Genomic DNA, 18,192 nt, shown 5'->3' with positions numbered 1-18,192 from the left:
ACACACACACACACACACACACACACACACACTGACCTGATGTTGGAGTACTGGTCACTTTATTCCTCCACTGGGTGAACTGTTAACCTCCTCCACACCAAATCCTGTAAATCCTACTGTACCAGCTCGACGGCTCGCTGTTGAACAGACGTCACCTGAAAACACTGTGTAGGTTGATCCAGTGCTTTACTATTCCCATGTTTGTTCTCTTAACACTGTCCATATTATCATGTTTTCTGTCCGTGTCTGCAGTCACCGTCTACGGTTTTGTTGTCAGAAATATTAAGTTGATTTTTCAGTTGATTTTCTTGCTGAACATACAGGAGTAATTTGTTTTAGCGTTAATATAACAATAATATTGTTACCCTCAAAAACAGCTCTTCAAAACATCAATTACAAATCATAGATCCTTCACGGTCAGTATATTAATTGATATATTGTTGTAACCCATTCACACTCCCATCTTGTCAAATCCAGACACTTGGTCAGTGGCCCTACGCGTTGAACTACGATGCTCCATGTACCCCTCTGGGGTCGGTTTTGCATGTACAGGGCTGCCTCTAGTCGCCGTAGTCATTATGACGGAAGTTGAATAAAGGAGAAAGTCAGGTGACGTGGTAAAACAAGTGACGAATTCCGCATAGGGAGGAGGTCGGGGTTGATGGACTGGTCAAACAAACACAGGACGTCCCCCCTAGAGACCACTGTTCATGTCCTGTGTGAAACCAAGAGTCAACGTTGACTTATTTCAGTTCATGCAACATAATTAACTTAAATTATGCCACCTACGTAACATACTTAACTTATGGAGGTAACTGAAGTTATGTAACAAACATACTTATTTACCCAAACTGATCTTTTCGTAGACCTAACCACGTAGTTTTGTTTGAATTCACAACGTAAACCATGTGTTGAAGTCTATCTGACTACCCTGCACATTGAAAAATGACGCTAAAGGGATACCGAGTGCGTAAAAAGTGACGCCAAGAGGTCCTGACCAGTTGACAATTTATTATATTGTTGTTGCGTGTTAATGCAAATGAAAGCCCATATAGTTTGGATTCTCTCTGTTGTGGTGTGTTCAAGGATGCTTCACTGTCTGGGAATTTAGATTTTTCAGCATTGTGTTTTTTAAATGCAAGAGACAAGCAAATGGATAGGATCATCTCCCTGATGTCCATGTTTTCTTGTTTTCTTCCGGGTTTTATTGTGTGAAACAGCCTTTCTGTCAGAAGACTGAATTCTGGAATGTAGGAACGTATTTAGATGCTCCACGAGAGTTTGAAAATTGTTCCTAGTTGCGACTTCATGAAGACACAATAATCTCAAGAGAGTTTCAAGCCTCTGCAAGTCGATTTTCAACTTGTAGATTCTTGGAAAATCCATCTGCCGTGATGTAAAGTTGCAACACATTCTCATCCCAACTCGTCACATACTGACACTTGGTCAAGACCCCTTGCGGTCACTTTCTAACGCACTGGGTAGCCCAGAGCATCAAACTACTGTATGATGCTCCCCTACGGTTGCAGTCAACATATGGTTAATATTGTGGATTCAAACAAAAACACTTGCTTAGATTTAGGCAACAAATCAACTTAGTTTTTGGAAAAAACAACATGGTTTGAGTTCAAATGAGTTTGTAAAGTGAAAGTGAAACTTAACGTTGTGAACACAAAGACGTACAACACGTTGTTGGTTTCACACGGGACATGATCAGTGTTTGTTGGACCCATCCCGCCCTATGTGTGTTTTATCACTCTTAAAACCATGTCACCACACTCCACGACCACTCTCTCTGAGTGTTTAATATTGAGGCAGATGGGTTTACATTGGAGTTACTTGAAAGCCCTGTGCGCCTCATATAGACGCTAAAGGGTGCCTTGTGCGTTGGTATCACACACAAAAGGGCGTGACAAAGCGTCGATATTTGATCCCCTGGGACTGACAACGGGCTAAGAGTTGATAAGCTAAAACACCACTCTTATGGTTCTTGAATCAATAGAGGAATGATTTCAGATGCCTTTGCATAAAGACACTGAGGCTCTTAACCATGAACTGTCAGTTCTAAATTTAGATGTTCTTTGTTTTCATTTCTAACGCTGAGCCCTGGATAAGACTGTCAGTCGTTCACTGGTTTGGACAGTAACAAAGCCATGCACATTACTCTAGAAGGAAATACCTATATCTGTACACGCACTCCATCTTACCGGCCTTTACATGAGTTTTATTGGTAGCCTCCATCTTACCGGCCTTTACTTTAGTTTTATTGGTAGCCTCCATCTTACTGGCCTTTACTTTAGTTTTATTGGTAGCCTCCATCTTACCGTTTTTACATTAGTTTCATTGGTGCCTCCATCTTACCGGCCTTTACTTTAGTTTTATTGGTAGCCTCCATCTTACCGGCCTTTACATTAGTTTCATTGGTAGCCTCCATCTTACCGGCCTTTACTTTAGTTTTATTGGTAGCCTCCATCTTACCGGCCTTTACATTAGTTTCATTGGTAGCCTCCATCTTACCGGCCTTTACATTAGTTTCATTGGTAGCCTCCATCTTACCGGCCTTTACATGAGTTTCATTGGTAGCCTCCATCTTACCGGCCTTTACATTAGTTTCATTGGTAGCCTCCATCTTACCGGCCTTTACTTTAGTTTCATTGGTAGCCTCCATCTTACCGGCCTTTGCTTTAGTTTTATTGGTAGCCTCCATCTTACCGGCCTTTGCTTTAGTTTTATTGGTAGCCTCCATCTTACCGGCCTTTACTTTAGTTTTTTTGGTAGCCTCCATCGTACCGGCCTTTACATTAGTTTCATTGGTAGCCTGCAACACATGATTGTGCTCATACCTCATGACCTACACATGTTTGTTTTGTCCTGCCAAACTGTAACTGTTCCAGTTAAACAATAATTGCCAAATGAAGTTAAATTCTCCAAAATGATGTAATGTGACAGTTTTTAAAAACACATGAAACTAGTCTGTTGTGTTTTGCAGCAGGGGACAGAAAAGGGACAGTAGAGGCAGAAGATTTCAAGTTGGTTGAGGTTCAGGCGTCAAACTTCACAGTGAAGAAGGGCAGAGATACATTTGTTACCTGATACCAATAGATCTCCAGTCTTTCACTTGCTGTGAAATAGCGCTGTAATTTGAGAAGGGGTGTCGGATTGACATGTAATTGAGGAAGTTTTGATTGTTGCCATTTCAGAGCATTTTTTGTGTGTAACTATGTACTGAAAGAACACAAACAGGCTTCATAAAAGACCATCGTTTTGAACTTGTGAAATGCTTTTAGTTCGCTAATACTGTAATGCCAACTCTGCCAGTTCTGGACTGACTGCACCTCCAGTGTCCAGTTGTCTCTGCTTTAAAGACGCTATTTGTAGGATTTAAAAACTGTAAATTTGTCCCCCCAGTGGCAGTATTGGAAAAATACAGCATGGTATGTTGCTTCCTCTCCACCCTCTTGGATCCAACCGGGGAACATTGAGCTGAATGGATGGATAGCAACCCGTTGTTTTCTGTAAGCACACACAGTTGATGTGTGTCAATGACGCGTTGTGGTCAGTGTGTACTACACGTTAGATTGTACCAATTTCTGCAGAGATTTTCTCATTTTTCTACAAAACAAAAACTCATCATAAACACTCTACACAGTAGCCTTGTTTCCATTCACATGGTTTTATGTGCATGGTAAAGTACTGCAGTAGAGAAGCTGTATGGAAACGGCAAATTCGGTAAAACTTACTCATTTGAGAAAAAAAACGATTTAATGCTCAGTTGAGGTGGTTTTTGCCTTTATCGAAAAAAGAGTTGATGCGCCAAGTGGATTATAGAAACACCTATGCTGAATAAATTCTGACGTAGTGAACATTTAACTCACATGACTGATCAGCTGTTTCTGCTGTCGGCGTCTACTCAGATATTCCCATAATGTTCGAAAGCTGGTCTTCATCTCAGGACAACATGAAACATGACCAACACTAGCTGACATGAAAGAACTATTAAAACAAATTCCTGAAGACATATCTCCATTTTTCTCTCGTAGATGGTTTGATGGCCAAGCCGACTTGTTGTGTTTGCGGTTTGCTACCTCTTCTTCTTCTACTCTGTTTACTTGCGGATTAAAGCCATGCTAGCCTATAGCGCCAACTTCTGACCAAACTACGCTGTGGCTGACAAGCCGAGTTTATTCGCACCAAATCAGTTGATGGAAACCATGGATGTATTAAGAGAACTGGATACAGCGTTGTAGGCGGGCTCCCGTTCATTCCTATCAGAGTTGCTCAGTAGCTCATGAAGTCAAAATGACTCGACTGCCGAGTGAAGAAGAACCCGGATCATCCGGCGATCTTCTGCATTCATTGGGCCCATAGAGCAGGCGCCTACTAGCGCTCAGTCCAGCCTCGATCTGGGTCTCATTCACATGTAGGGACCTTCCTCCATTCATACTGGGGAGTTGATTTACCTAAAAAAAACTATCCTCTGATTTACAGATGTCTCTTTCCCAATATAGGTCTATGGGGAAAAAGTCATTTTTGGGCCCAATGGCATCACGTGACCGACACGGGAGTTGTAGCACCGCCGTTTGGCCACTACTTCAAAGCCCTGCGCTCTTCCTGGGTGCCTGATGGAAACACGCCTAATTCACATTAGTTTTCTTGCAACATTTCAAAAGGTCGCTTAAAACGATCTTGACAGTTGAATGGAAACACAGCGAGTGTTGTTTGAACAGGGGATGCTTCGGTCATGTGTTAAGAACTGACAGTTACACATTTTCAATTTTACAAATTCAGTTAATATCTTTTTCAATTCTTCTTTTTAATAAACCAAATTTAGATTTAAATTTGTTTATGTCAAAACATCTCATTATCATATTTTTTCACCCTCAAATATTGATATCGGTATCCGCGTCAAAAATCCAGTATTGGTTGGGCTCACTTCATTTTTTTGTTCTCTAAATATCTTCCCTACTGCAGCTTTGAACAGGAATGTGTTGCTCATATGTTCTCGGACAGTTCATGTCTGTAACAAGCAGCTGATTCTTCAAACTGCAGTATGAACAACAGACCGACTCTTAACATCATCCAGAGATATCTTCTGGACAGATTTAAATGAACAGATTGAACTTGAACATTTTAGCAGTCTGTCATAACAAACAAATAATAATTACAAATACTATTTAACTTTTCCTAACTTTTATTATGAATCTTTGATTTGATGGTTTATTCCATTTGGAGCCAACATGTCCGACTGAACTGCCCCAGATATGAAAAACACACTGTTCATAAACTCGGTGTCCAGGAAGTCATTACTGTAAACTTTACTCATGTACCCTGAAAGATTCAAGATTCATCAGTGTTGTATTATTGTGAAGAAATATTTCAGGAATTGTTAAATTTCCTTATGAGCCGTCTACTTCCTGTTCTCATATTTTCCACTGACTGTATATAAGCTCTTTGTTTCCTGTTGTCCTTTCCAAACTGTTCACCTTGGAGCCTTTTCTTTATTTGTTGTATTTATTTGTGTTGACTTGATTTTAATTTGTTTGTTTCGGATTGATTTTTCAAAAGCTGTCTTTTGGGATGGATGTGAAGTAGACATACAGCTTGATTTAGACATTTCCTTGCATTTCAAAAGTTTTGGTTTCTTGACAAAAATAAACATCAGAGTTCCTATTTTGGAGGTGGGATGTTTTTTTCTCGGATCTCAGTTCCTGTTGTGAAATCTTAACAATGATTTAAAGATAATTCTTTTGGCATTTTGCCTTTTTATTAGAGAGTTTAGGGTGGAGCTGCACACAGGAAACATGGTGGTGTAGGAGAGGGATGTGACATGAAACAAAGTTCAGGGACCATGCAGTTCTTTGTTCTGCCTCTTCGCCACTCGGCCATCCCGACGCTTCAATAGATATTACTTTTACAATATTGTATCATGTAGCATCTGAGTTAGTTTGATACCTTGGTACATGTTTAAATAGATTAGCACACTGATGGCATAACATGAGTTGGCATCTGTAGCTAAGAATTGAGTTTCTGGTGTTAGTGAGTAGTAGAAGGAACATGCACACCTTGAGGTAGAGGGGTCGGGGGTTTGTTTTCAAAACCTCAGGAATATTTTTCTTACAGTAGTTTATAAGAAAACTAAATTGTGAATCGTGTGTGAGCAGTGGGATCTTTCTAAAAGAAGGTTCACAATGTTTCAGGTCTGTCTTAACACAATAGTCAGGTGTTATGCACATTGGCCATTAAAGGAATAGTTTGATTAGTTTTTGAAGTGCGGTACTTCTCCATACCTCCATTTGAGTTGGTACAGCCGCTAACCGAGGGTTGGTCTCCGGGACGCTATGTGGCTTGGAAAATGGCAATATGGGGCACTGAATGTGATGAATTTACTGTTTATCAGACCTTAAATTAGACAAGAATTAGCTAGCTAGCGCACCCTGTGATCCCTCCACCTAACTCCCCGCCAGAGACGGTTAACCACTGTAGCAACTCCAATCAAGCATATCCAAACCCCAGCGCCGGGGGTCTGATCCCGGACCGCCCAGACTCCATACCGGATCAGCAAACTTTCCAGTGAAGTAGTCTCCCAGCAGCGGGGACTCCGGGGAGTGAGGCGGAGGTAGCTAGCTCGCTAATTATTGTGCTTTGGTATAAATCTGAATCTGTGAAACAACCACATCCCATTCATTAGAATATAACCGATAAAAGTCTCCTGAAATAAATAAATGTATTATTATGAAATAAAAGTCCCCTGAAATAACTAAAAGTAAAAAGACTTTTGAAAAAATGTTTTTTGTTTGTTTTTTAATAAAAACCTGTTTATTGAACTATATTGACTTATTTATGTATTTATATTTACATGTATTTATATATTTATTGCCTCTTTTATTTATTTCATAGGCATATTTATTTATTTATGTATTTACTTATTTATTTCATATTAAATTAAATGGCATTACATACAAAAAATCCCAACTATCCCTTTAAGAGATTTCTTCCTCAGTGCTTCTAATGTAAGAGATGATGGGCAAAATCCACAGTCCTCATTTTGTGCAAAAATGTCTTCAGAAGTTAATCTGAAGCTGATCTGAGGCTGCAGGAGTCTGAGTTCATCAAACCAAGTGGATATCTTACAAGGTTTGAAATGGGTTAAAATGACAGCAAGATAAACCTGTTTCAATGTTCAAATGTTTGTTTTTGAGACAGACTTGAACAATTGTGAACCTATCCTTTAAGTTTAAGTGATTTAAGGTGAATTCCAATATGATTAATTTTGCTTTGGGGAAACAGACATTTTTCTCTTTTTTTCATGTGTTTTATTATTAATCTTTCTGCCTTTTTTAAAAATGTTAAAATAAGAAAATGTCATTTTATTACATGCTATTCCTGACAGAGAGGCCAGGAGGCTCTCAACAACATTTGATCACTCTTTTATCAAATACTTGTGCAAGAAAAAGTGAAATTTAAGACAACTGTATAGACCAGGGGTCAGCAACCTTTACTATCAAAAGAAAAAAAAAATCTGTCTGGAGCCACAAAACATTTGAGCATTGTGATGAAGGTAACAGTTTATAGCCTAAGTATATAGTATATAAGATCTAAAGATTTCGAGAATAAAGTCATAACTTTACGAGAAAAAAGTTGTAATATTACGAGAATAAAGTCGTAATATTACGAGAATAAAGTCATAACTTTACGAGAGAAAAAAACGTAATATAACGAGAATAAAGTCATAACTTTATGAGAAAAAAAGAAAATAACTAGTAAAATAACTACTTTATAATATTATGACTTTATTCACAAAATCTCAGATTTATTTTTTCCCTTAATGTGGTCCTAATACTCCGTCGTACCATAGACCTACAACAATGATAAATAAAAATTAAAATGTACACCAAAAAAAACAGTTATTCATTTCCACTAATTGTTTTTAAAAATCCACAGGGAGCCACTGGAGAGGAGCTAAAGAGCTGCATGTGGCTCTGGAGCCGCAGGTTGCTGACCCCTGGTATAGACAAAACTCCTATTTAATTATTTATGCACCTTTATTTAATATTTACTTATTTAATTTCCAAATTGTGGTTTGATATTCATTCCAGTCATGTTTGGAGGATAGACTACTACTACTTTTTAAATTAACATTCTTTCAAGTTGACCTGACAGTTGATCAGTATGATGATGCTGTAATCATCTGGCCTCCTACAGACAAATAAAAGGCACACATGCTAGCTCTGCAGCTGTGTGAACAAGCAGAGAAACTGGGATTACAACACACACACACACACACACACACACACACACACACAGAGGGAGAGCGACTTCATTCTTTGATCAGGTAAACAATTACTCCTCTATATCTTTATATATATGTTCTGAATATCATACAGAGAACATTTAACTTGATTTACCAGTGATACATCTACGAACTCTGTCCATTAACCCTGAACTAAGTGACCAAACTGACACATTAAAGGGGACATCGTGCTCATCTTCAGGTTCATACTTGAAGATGGTATTTTGGGTTTCTAATAGAACATGTTTACATGCTCTAATGTTCAAAAAACACATTATTTCTTTCATACTGTCTATCTGAATATACCTGTATTCACCCTCTGTCTGAAACACTCCGTTTTAGTGCATTTCAACGGAATGGCAACGGAATTGAGTTGCTAGGAAACGGTTTGGGTCCATGTTTACTTCCTGTCAGCTGATGTCATTCACATACACTGCAACAGGAAATAAACTGGGACACATTTAGAATGTTTACGTTAAAACTGTGAAATGGTCTAAATATTGTAGATTTGTGACATCACAGATGGACAGAAATCCTAACGGATTGTTTCAAACGCACAGTTTCTGAATACGGGCTGTGTGTATTTCTCCCTATAGCGTTTTGATTGTTTAACAGTATTTATAAAGCACTTAAAACTGCTTCACAATATAACATATGTGAAAATCTCACTTTTTACAATATGGCACCTTTAAATTTGAAATTTGACATAAAATGTGCACTTGCAATTTGTAAAAGTGAGTTTTTGCACCAATATTGTCTTACAGCATGTAATGGCAAACCTTATGTGTTTTGGACACATTTTGTTCATATGTGAATATTTCCATTTTAAAACAGTTGTTTTCCACATCCGCATCTTCATGTTTTGCTCTTTGATTAGAGAAATAAAATACATTCTCCACACCCTTCAGATGCACCTGACCACACCCTAACTCCTCCTGTCAGCCTCTGAGCTGCTTCTTACTCTCATTATTCTACATCCAACAGCCCCCCCCCCAGCCTGGCAGCTGCGACCAGCCACCCCACTGTGAACGTTGGTGTATTGATACAGCGGTATATGTGTGTGAAAGGGAAGGTGAGAGGTGTTCTGCTCCTAATCCTCTTAACAGCATTATGCTGAGCTCCGTTCCAGCCCTGACATGCGGTGCGCCCTTGTAGCTCTCCAGAATCCGGAGTCAGCATCTCTGCGTCCGTTACGCACCGCTGGAGGGACGACCCGCAGCGCGCCAAGGCGACCGGCCGAGCAGCCGAGCAGCCGTGCTACAGGTACGACCCGCACCACTCACACACTCACACAGCAGCCGAACTACAGGTAGGACCCGCACCACCACTCACACACTCACACAGCAGTCGAGCTACAGGTCCAGGTAGGACCCGCATCACCTCCACTCACACAGCTGCTGCTGTCTGCATTTTAGTGTTCATATTTTTGGATGGTGAAGAAATATGAACGATAATGATACAGGATAATCCGCGCTGGCTTCAGTTTCTCCACAATTAAATGTCAAGACGCCCTTTGTAGTCACAGATGTGATGGTTTTATTAACATGAACATCATAATGCACTGCGGGTATAGGGTTAATTCATGTTTCCTTCATGATCGTTTACTGCACGCGCGCATTTCATCACGTTGTTTCCGGCTCTCGCTAAATATAATAATCCGGAAATTTCGGATTTAATTGCTTTTATTGTGAAGCAGTCCGTTTTTTACTGTTGTAACATGTTTGACGTGTCTTCAATGCACTCCTGTTTGGTGAGGAGCCAAAGCCTGTGTGATTATGTAGCCATAGTAACAGGTGGCTGTCTGCATCCCACATCACCCCCCCAACACACACACACACACACACACACACACTTGTCTTCAGTAGATCTGCAGCTATGCCAGCAGAGAGGACGTTACTGATACATGTTCATGATGATGATGATGATGATGTGATTTCATCTCTTCTCTGTCCTTCCACAGGTTGAAGCTGCCCACTGTAAGAGATGAAACACACTCTGTGTCCATGTGTGTGTGTCCTCCCTGCCAGAGGCGTCTCCTCGCCACATAACGGAGCTGGAACTATCACGGAATAGCGATGCATCTGACATAACTCGCTGTTTTTGGAGTCGAGACCACGAGGGCAATGAAGGTGCACTCGCCTCCGAGGAGGAGACTGAAGCGCAGCCGCGTCCTCTTCCTCCTCTCAGGTGTGCTGCTGTGTTTCGTCTACACACTGACTCTGAAGGCCAGGCTGTCGGAGCCGCGAGCCTCCGCCCGGACGGATGACGCTCTCGGGGCAGAGGTGGGTGGTGACGATGTGGTGGAGGTCAACGTTCGGGAGGTGATGGCATCCAATGAGACGGAGGAGGAGGTCGTGTTACCTGAGAGCACCAAGCCTCCTACGGTGATCATCGTCAACAGGACAGATATTGAACAGTGTATCTACGTAGATCCTCACCCTCCCAAACCACCTCCAACTCCACCGCCACCGACCACCGCAGCTACCCCTCGCCCCCCCCCCCAGACCCCTCACAGGAAGGGTGATTACCCACCGGACCTCTTCTCAGTGGAGCAGCGACAGCAGGGCTGGGTGGTGCTGCACGTCATAGGCATGGTTTACATGTTTGTCGCCCTGGCCATCGTCTGCGATGAGTTCTTTGTTCCCGGACTGGAGGTCATCACCACCAAGCTGGAGATCTCCGATGACGTGGCCGGGGCCACCTTTATGGCGGCCGGAGGCTCCGCCCCCGAGCTCTTCACCTCCCTGATCGGCGTCTTCATCTCCCACAGCAACGTGGGCATCGGCACCATCGTTGGCTCGGCTGTCTTCAACATCCTGTTTGTGATCGGCATGTGCGCCATCTTCTCCCGGGAGATGCTGCACCTCACCTGGTGGCCGCTCTTCAGAGACGTCACCTTCTACATCCTGGACCTCATCATGCTCATCGTCTTCTTCCTGGACAACATGATCCTGTGGTGGGAGAGCATGTTGCTGCTGATGGGCTACATCAGCTACGTGAGCTTCATGAAGTTCAACAGTCAGATCGAGCAGGCGGTCAAGACCCAGATCAACATGCACATGAGTATCGTCAAGGTGTGGACCGAAGGGGAGCCAGAGAAGGTCAGTGGTGACACACATCTGGGGGGAAAAGTGGCTTAAAGAATGAATCATTAATAATGAAATACAGATGTAATATGTAATATGATTCAACAATCAGCTCTCAGTTCAACATTGGTAACTCCAAATACTACCACCTTCATCGGTTTGTAACATCAGATCCAACACTGAAGCGTTTCCAGTGATGATAGTGTTGAAAGAGTTATCCATCTGTTGCCTTCAGCTGAAATGACTCTGTGGTGTCATTAAAAATGGAGACAAAACGATTAGTCGATCAATTGATCAATCAATCGACAGAAAATTAATCAACAACAATTTTGATAATACATTAATCGTTTGTCATTTTTAAAACAGGAACACCATAAATTGACTGGTTCTAGCTTTTTAAATGTCATCTATGGCAGTAAACTGAATCTCTTCTGGTTTTGGATCATCGGCTGCAAAAAAACAGCAATAATAACCAGTGTTATCTCGTGCTCTGAGAAACTGTGATGGTCATTAAGGCTGGGCGATATGGCCAAAATCTATCTATATCTCTAACGATATATATCACGATATAGCATGTTTTCTGGTAATTCAATAAATAGCTAGTCTATATGAAATAACCACATGGTAAAGATTATTTTTCTTTACTCGTGTGTGAATTAAATACTTAACAAATTAAAAGTAGGGAGTTTAAAAAACTTGAGTGCAAAATGAACAGTTTTAAGTGAAATTATAGAGAAAAAATAAATAAATATAGGCCTAGCCTATATTGCAATAAAAACAATATAGAAAAATATATACGATATACATTTTTATGTCGTTTTGACGATACATATCGTCATATTGCCTTACTGGTCACTCATCATTTTTATAGAGCAAAAAAACAATTACAAAGGAACATTTTTGCTTGTTTGTTGCTGCTTTATATCAATATCACGCATCATATTTTCCTGATATCGATATATATAATACCACAATATGGCAAATTACTTTAAAATTAATTTTGTTGTTCATTTGATGTTCAGTGCAAGTTGTTCTGCAAATCACCAGGAAAAATAACTGCTTGCATATTCAAAACAAAAGTTAAATAACTACTTATTTTGAGTTTTACAGTTGCTGTTTGGACAACAGAATTGTGTAGAATGATAACACAATATAATCATCAGTCATACAATCTCAGTGGAAGTTGATAAAGGATCATTTTGAATTATTGAGCAGCCCCTAGTTTTAAGGATTCGGCTGGTTATTGTCCATGAAAAGACCGAAACCAACAGTGAATGTATCTGTGTGATGTCTCGTCTTCCTCTGTGCCATAGAGCTCCACTAAAAACTCCTCAATGAGCCTCACTGTTTCTTCCTGTTTCATAACGTTGTTTAGCTTTTTTAATGACTTCAACTATACACTTACAATATGAGCTGATTTGTTAAAAAAATATGTTTGTAATTCAACTTGTTATTGCTTTCTCTTTTGTACATGACAGGACATTGTTTCATGTTGTGAGACATTTCTTACGTGCAACATCAGTAGCATTAGAAACAAAAATCTATCAAGAGACAACATTCATACTACAGCCTCATCAGTCACTGTGATAGAAATCCAAAAAGGATCCCAAACTGGTGCCTTACTCTCGTTTCTGTAATTTAAACTCATATGAAGCTGTTGTTTATCACGCTGTTTGCTCATTCTTTTAATTCTAGAGGCTTGGCTGTTTTTCTATGAGCTTATTTGAAAGATTTACATCTTCAGAAGAAGCTTGAGTCTGAAGCTGCCACAGATAGGAGAGAGAAGTTATTTAGAATATAGAAGATAGATAGATATACTGTATTGATCCCAAAATTGGGAAATTCTTGTGTTACAGCAACAGGTTATCCAGGCAATGCACAGGAACAATAAATACACTAGAAATATACTCCACATATCAACACTAGAAATATACAGTATATCAGTAGTATACACAATATAAAGAATATATTAGAATAAATATACCAGACTGCTACAACTAGCTTAGAAAATATAAAACATAGAATGATAATAACATACTATATACATTAGCAAAGCGTGCAAGTTACACTTTTAGTTTTGCTGGTTTTGGTCTTTTCATAGGATTCATTAATGACAGTAGGAAAGAGACAGAAGAACAGCAGTAATATCCTCCTAATAATGACTGGAAGTGTTGAATGAACAGGTATTATACAGTAACCAGATATAGCAACAGATACAGTCTCTGCAGAGCAGTGGTGACCACACCTCCACACTTCCATCCAGTATATTTTCTACCCTTTCATCTCGTCCCGGTCGGGACGGCTGCCGGCTTCTCATACACTGATTTGTGGGTCTGTGCAGGTGACGGCCTGTATGTGTGTCAAATCCTTTGATGATGCTGAACAGAAAGGACTCCAGGTGTCACAGATGGCGTGACACAGTGATTGAAGAGTCACTGTGTCTCTGCCACATCCCTGAAACACCAGTATGTATAGATGTTATTTCATTTAGAATAAAAAACAATAATATAATAGGAATAATGTATTCTTAAAAGATTTATTATTTTGCAGACTAAACTGTTTCCTACAGCTGACAGAAAGCAGTAAATGTCTGAGCCTGTGATTAACATGCAGAGCTGTGTTTCAGTAGTATTCAAGTATCGCCAGCACATTCTTCAATCAGCCTGAAGCACATGTGCAGTCAGTATGTGCTCCTTCAGTGTTAACACAGGGCCTAATGACGCATGCTGCCACATTAATGGGTCACAATTACTGGAATTCAAAATGTCCTCTTCCAGGAATTCCAATATATACTTTATCCAACAATGTGATTTTCGAGGATTGACAGTCTTTAATGTGTTCAGAGAAGGAGACCTGTTGAATATAAGACACAGGCTGTTCAGGATCATGTTGCAAAGGCAAAGGCCTCGTGCAAGAATCACACTTATGAACAGATTCATTCTCAAGTGGCATGTAGGAGTGATTTGAGAAAATGTGTTTTACAATATTACTAAAATAAATGATGTTTGTAAAATGAATATTCTGTTCATCGCATCAGTGTGATGTGCTTCATGGTTTGCTAATTTACCAGATTTTATTTGGCTCGATGACTCCTACAAGTCAATACCTGTGTCACTCCAGTGACTCCCTCAGGGCCTTATATAAGTGGATGTCCAGAAGGAACATAATAGAGAGCTACAGGAAAACCCAGAAATTAGTTCGCATTTTAGCACTTCCTGTTCCCTCGTCTGGAAGTCAATGGGTTTTTAGTTAGATACCTGAAATAAGGTCTGTGGTTAACACAAGCTTAAGAGATTTGAACGTTTTGTTCTACGATATAAAATACGTCAGTAAATATCCCACTGGTGAATGTTGAAGCCTTTACTTGTCTTAAAAAAAGGCGGTTGCTAACAAGTGGGTAAATGAGACTACTAAACGTCATCCCGCTGACTCGTCCTCCTTTACAGCCTCGTTGTGTACCAGGTGGACGGGGACAGCAGCAAAACATATTTTAGACACCTAAAAAATCAATATCAGTTTAAGTGTAACACGATGGGGAACTGAAGCAGTTCTATCCATCTACGCTCTCTTCACAGCCACCAGACTCCTCTGACAAAAACAATCATTTTACCTCTCAGAACACAGGAGTTGCTGGTCTACCGCTGCCTCCATCGGTTAGTTTGTTTGTGTTATTGTGTGACTTTGGTGAATCCGAATTAACCCTTTAAACACCAAAGTGTTTCGAAGAGTACATTTTTTTTTTTTTTTAAGCTTAATCCGTTTAGCTGCTGCCGGCCCCATCCACAGCAGTACATCGCTTTGCTCCTGTGCTGGTACTCCTGTCTGCTTCTCCAAACCACCATCTACTGTAGGATATACACTGACTTTGGAGAAATACCTCATCTCAACCCCACTGAGAAACACCCAAACTATCCCTTTAAGAGAGATTGGTGTGTCTGACTTGTAGCACTCGTACCAGCAAGCCTCAGAGGAAGAAGTAAAGAGGTTAAGAATGCGCATATGAAAGCATATTCTAGTGACCCCCTCCTCTTTATGCACTATGTGTAGTCTTTCTACTCCTCTGGCCCAGGTTTGCTATGTGATAATTTGATCAAACACAAATTAATTGAGCTATATGCACCATGTAAGTTATCAGTATCAGCAGACACACAGTGTTAAAACCAGATTTGGACATACATGTAGGGCCTCAGGATGAAGTAATAAAGCAGGAATCCACTTTAAGGCTTAAGGTTTGTGATGTGCTTTTTTGCTGATGGTGAGAAACTCATACCGTAGTGATTGGATTACTGTACAGTGCTTTGTCTGGGATACACAGGAACACTGTTGCACACACATGGGGGGTGACGGGGATGCCATCACTCCCCAGAAATTATAATAATAATAATAATAATAACTTGGATTTATATAGCGCCTTTCAAGAAACCAAAGGACACTTAACATAGACATACAGTAAATAGACAGAACAAATGGAACATAGCAGTACCTAGAGGCCATAGGCCTTGTTGAAGAGGTGGGTCTTAAGGAGTTGTTTGAATCTGTCCAGAGACGGGGCGTTGCGGAGCTCTACGGGGAGAGAGTTCCAGAGGCTGGGGGGGCTGTCACACTGAAAGCTCCGTACTCAAAAAGTTTGCAGGTTTGTGTGGGGGGTGGAGAGCTGACCCGTTCCTGAGGATCTCAGGTTCCGGAACTGTGTGTATGGGTGGAGGAGGTCAGATAGGTACTGAGGAGCCAGGGCATTGAGGGATTTGTAGGTGAGGAGGAGGATTTTGTAGATTTTGTAGGTGAAATGATGTCCTTGACAGTCGGCGGATTTGATCTTGGTTCAGACTGAGCTTCGGACCAATCCATCCGAATTAAATCGAACATGTTTAATTTCTGGAGATGGAAATCTGAACTGAATGTGTGACGTAGAATCTTTCCACAGTTCAGTTTCACAATGGAACAAACAAAGTTCTGTACATTTCTGAGGTGCTGCTGACTGATTAAGTTGTCATTGACTTTACAGGAGAGTGAAGCTCCACCAGCACCTCCTCCTCCTCCTGCTGCTGCTCCTCCTCCTCCTGCTGCACCAAAAGCTGAAGTTAAATCCAAACGAGAACCTGAACTGCCTCCAGGCACCCCTCAACGCAACAGACCGCCACCAGATCCAGAGGACAAAGCTAGACTCAGGGTACGAAAAACTAAAAGTGTTATTGTTGATGTGGACTTGAGTAGGATTCACAGTCTTCGTTTTGGTCATTTATTAAATATCTACCAGTGCACCTTATTTACTATGGTCATTTTATTTATTCAGTGAATTGCTCAATTAGGATGTTGGTAATTGAATTCCTCATGTAAAGGCAGAAATGAATCCCAGAGATTCTTACCCACTTTGACCTGTGCTGTCATGGAAAAGATATTTTAAGTTCAAGGCCGTAAAAAGTCTTGTATACAGTTAAATGTAGCATTTTATTGTGTTCAATTTATTTTTAGAATCTCGATAATGATACGATTTCTTTGTGCTGTACATCTGGTGAGAAATTAAACCAGAACTACTGTTGTCTAGGTGACTGCTCGATAAACCCCCCCCTCCTCAACAATGACGATGGCTGATTTACCATCAACATTAGCAGTCAGTTTGGAAATAATGGCTCATTGATTTCAGACCGAGGTGGATGAAAGCTGCTTCTCATTTCTAGCCGCCAACTGATTTTGCAAGGTTGAAATCACAACTGACGCTATCAGAATATATCAACTGTAGCTAGCAGATTATATCAGCTGTAGCTAGCAGATTATATCAGCTGTAGCTAGCAGATTATATCAGCTGTAGCTAGCAGATTATATCAACTGTAGCTAGCAGATTATATCAGCTGTAGCTAGCAGATTATATCTGCTGTAGCTAGCAGATTATATCAGGTGTAGCTAGCAGATTATATCAGCTGTAGCTAGCAGATTATATCAACTGTAGCTAGCAGATTATATCAGCTGTAGCTATCAGATTATATCAGCTGTAGCTAGCAGAATATATCAGCTGTAGCTAGCAGATTATATCAGCTGTAGCTAGCAGATTATATCAGCTGTAGCTAGCAGATTATATCAGCTGTAGCTAGCAGATTATATCAGCTGTAGCTAGCAGATTATATCAGCTGTAGCTAGCAGATTATATCAACTGTAGCTAGCAGATTATATCAGCTGTAGCTAGCAGATTATATCAGCTGTAGCTAGCTAGCTAATCAAACCAAAGTTAGCTCCTCGTGTGTTAATAAACTAAGGCTAAAGCTAACAGGTCCCAGGAAAACAAGTCAGCATCCTCACCAGTTGGTGATCCATGTAGAGGACATAGGAACAACGTAATGGTTCGTGCATTGCAGCGGAGAGCTAGTGAGTCTGACTATCCCAAGTATGACAGAAAATGTACATCAGACTTTTTTTCTTTGACACACAACCCTGTTGGCTGTTTTAGCTTACATACTTATTCACCTTTTAAGACAGTGTGTTTCATAGATAGATAGATAGATAGATAGATAGATAGATAGACACTTTATTGATCCCGAAGGAAATGTAGGCATCCAGCAGCCTAAACAACACGTCCAACACCAATACACCTTAAAATGAGATAAAAACCAATAGAATAAAGTCAAATAAAATAAAATAAGATTACATAAGTACAGCAGTGAAGTGATAGTGTGCCAAGTGCAAATAGTGCAAGGGTACTGAATATAGTAGTGTATATTATAGTGTATGATACAGTAGTGTCATGTAATAGTATAATAGTAGTATAGCTGTATAATATGATAATACAAGAAGATGTAAGAAATGATATGATAAGATATAAGA

The 18,192-nt window shown here is 40.3% G+C and overlaps 1 protein-coding gene and 1 long non-coding RNA gene across 3 annotated transcripts in view; both read left to right on the top strand.

The window, feature by feature from the left end:
* LOC119500481 lies at positions 1–5,670 on the top strand. Its single transcript, XR_005209624.1, has 2 exons — positions 1–168; positions 2,990–5,670. It is a non-coding gene; the product is annotated as an uncharacterized LOC119500481 (long non-coding RNA).
* Positions 5,671–9,401: 3,731 nt separating this feature from the next.
* LOC119500430 (sodium/potassium/calcium exchanger 1-like) overlaps positions 9,402–18,192 on the top strand; it is a 36,254-nt gene continuing 27,463 nt past the window's right edge. The window contains exons 1-3 of one of the 2 annotated variants that reach the window (XM_037790144.1): positions 9,402–9,553; positions 10,251–11,391; positions 16,382–16,546. In XM_037790144.1, the coding sequence (XP_037646072.1) occupies positions 10,414–11,391; positions 16,382–16,546 (1,143 nt within the window). In that variant the 5' untranslated portion in view covers positions 9,402–9,553; positions 10,251–10,413. Of the gene's footprint in view, positions 9,600–10,250; positions 11,392–16,381; positions 16,547–18,192 lie in introns of both variants that reach the window. The other variant, XM_037790150.1, reaches the window with a different exon arrangement.

The sequence above is a fragment of the Sebastes umbrosus genome, chromosome 2, assembly GCF_015220745.1.
Source record: "Sebastes umbrosus isolate fSebUmb1 chromosome 2, fSebUmb1.pri, whole genome shotgun sequence".
In the NCBI taxonomy this organism is placed as follows: Eukaryota; Metazoa; Chordata; class Actinopteri; order Perciformes; family Sebastidae; genus Sebastes; species Sebastes umbrosus.
The sequence above is the reverse complement of the archived record's forward strand: the minus strand, read 5'-3'. Positions and strand labels throughout refer to the sequence as shown.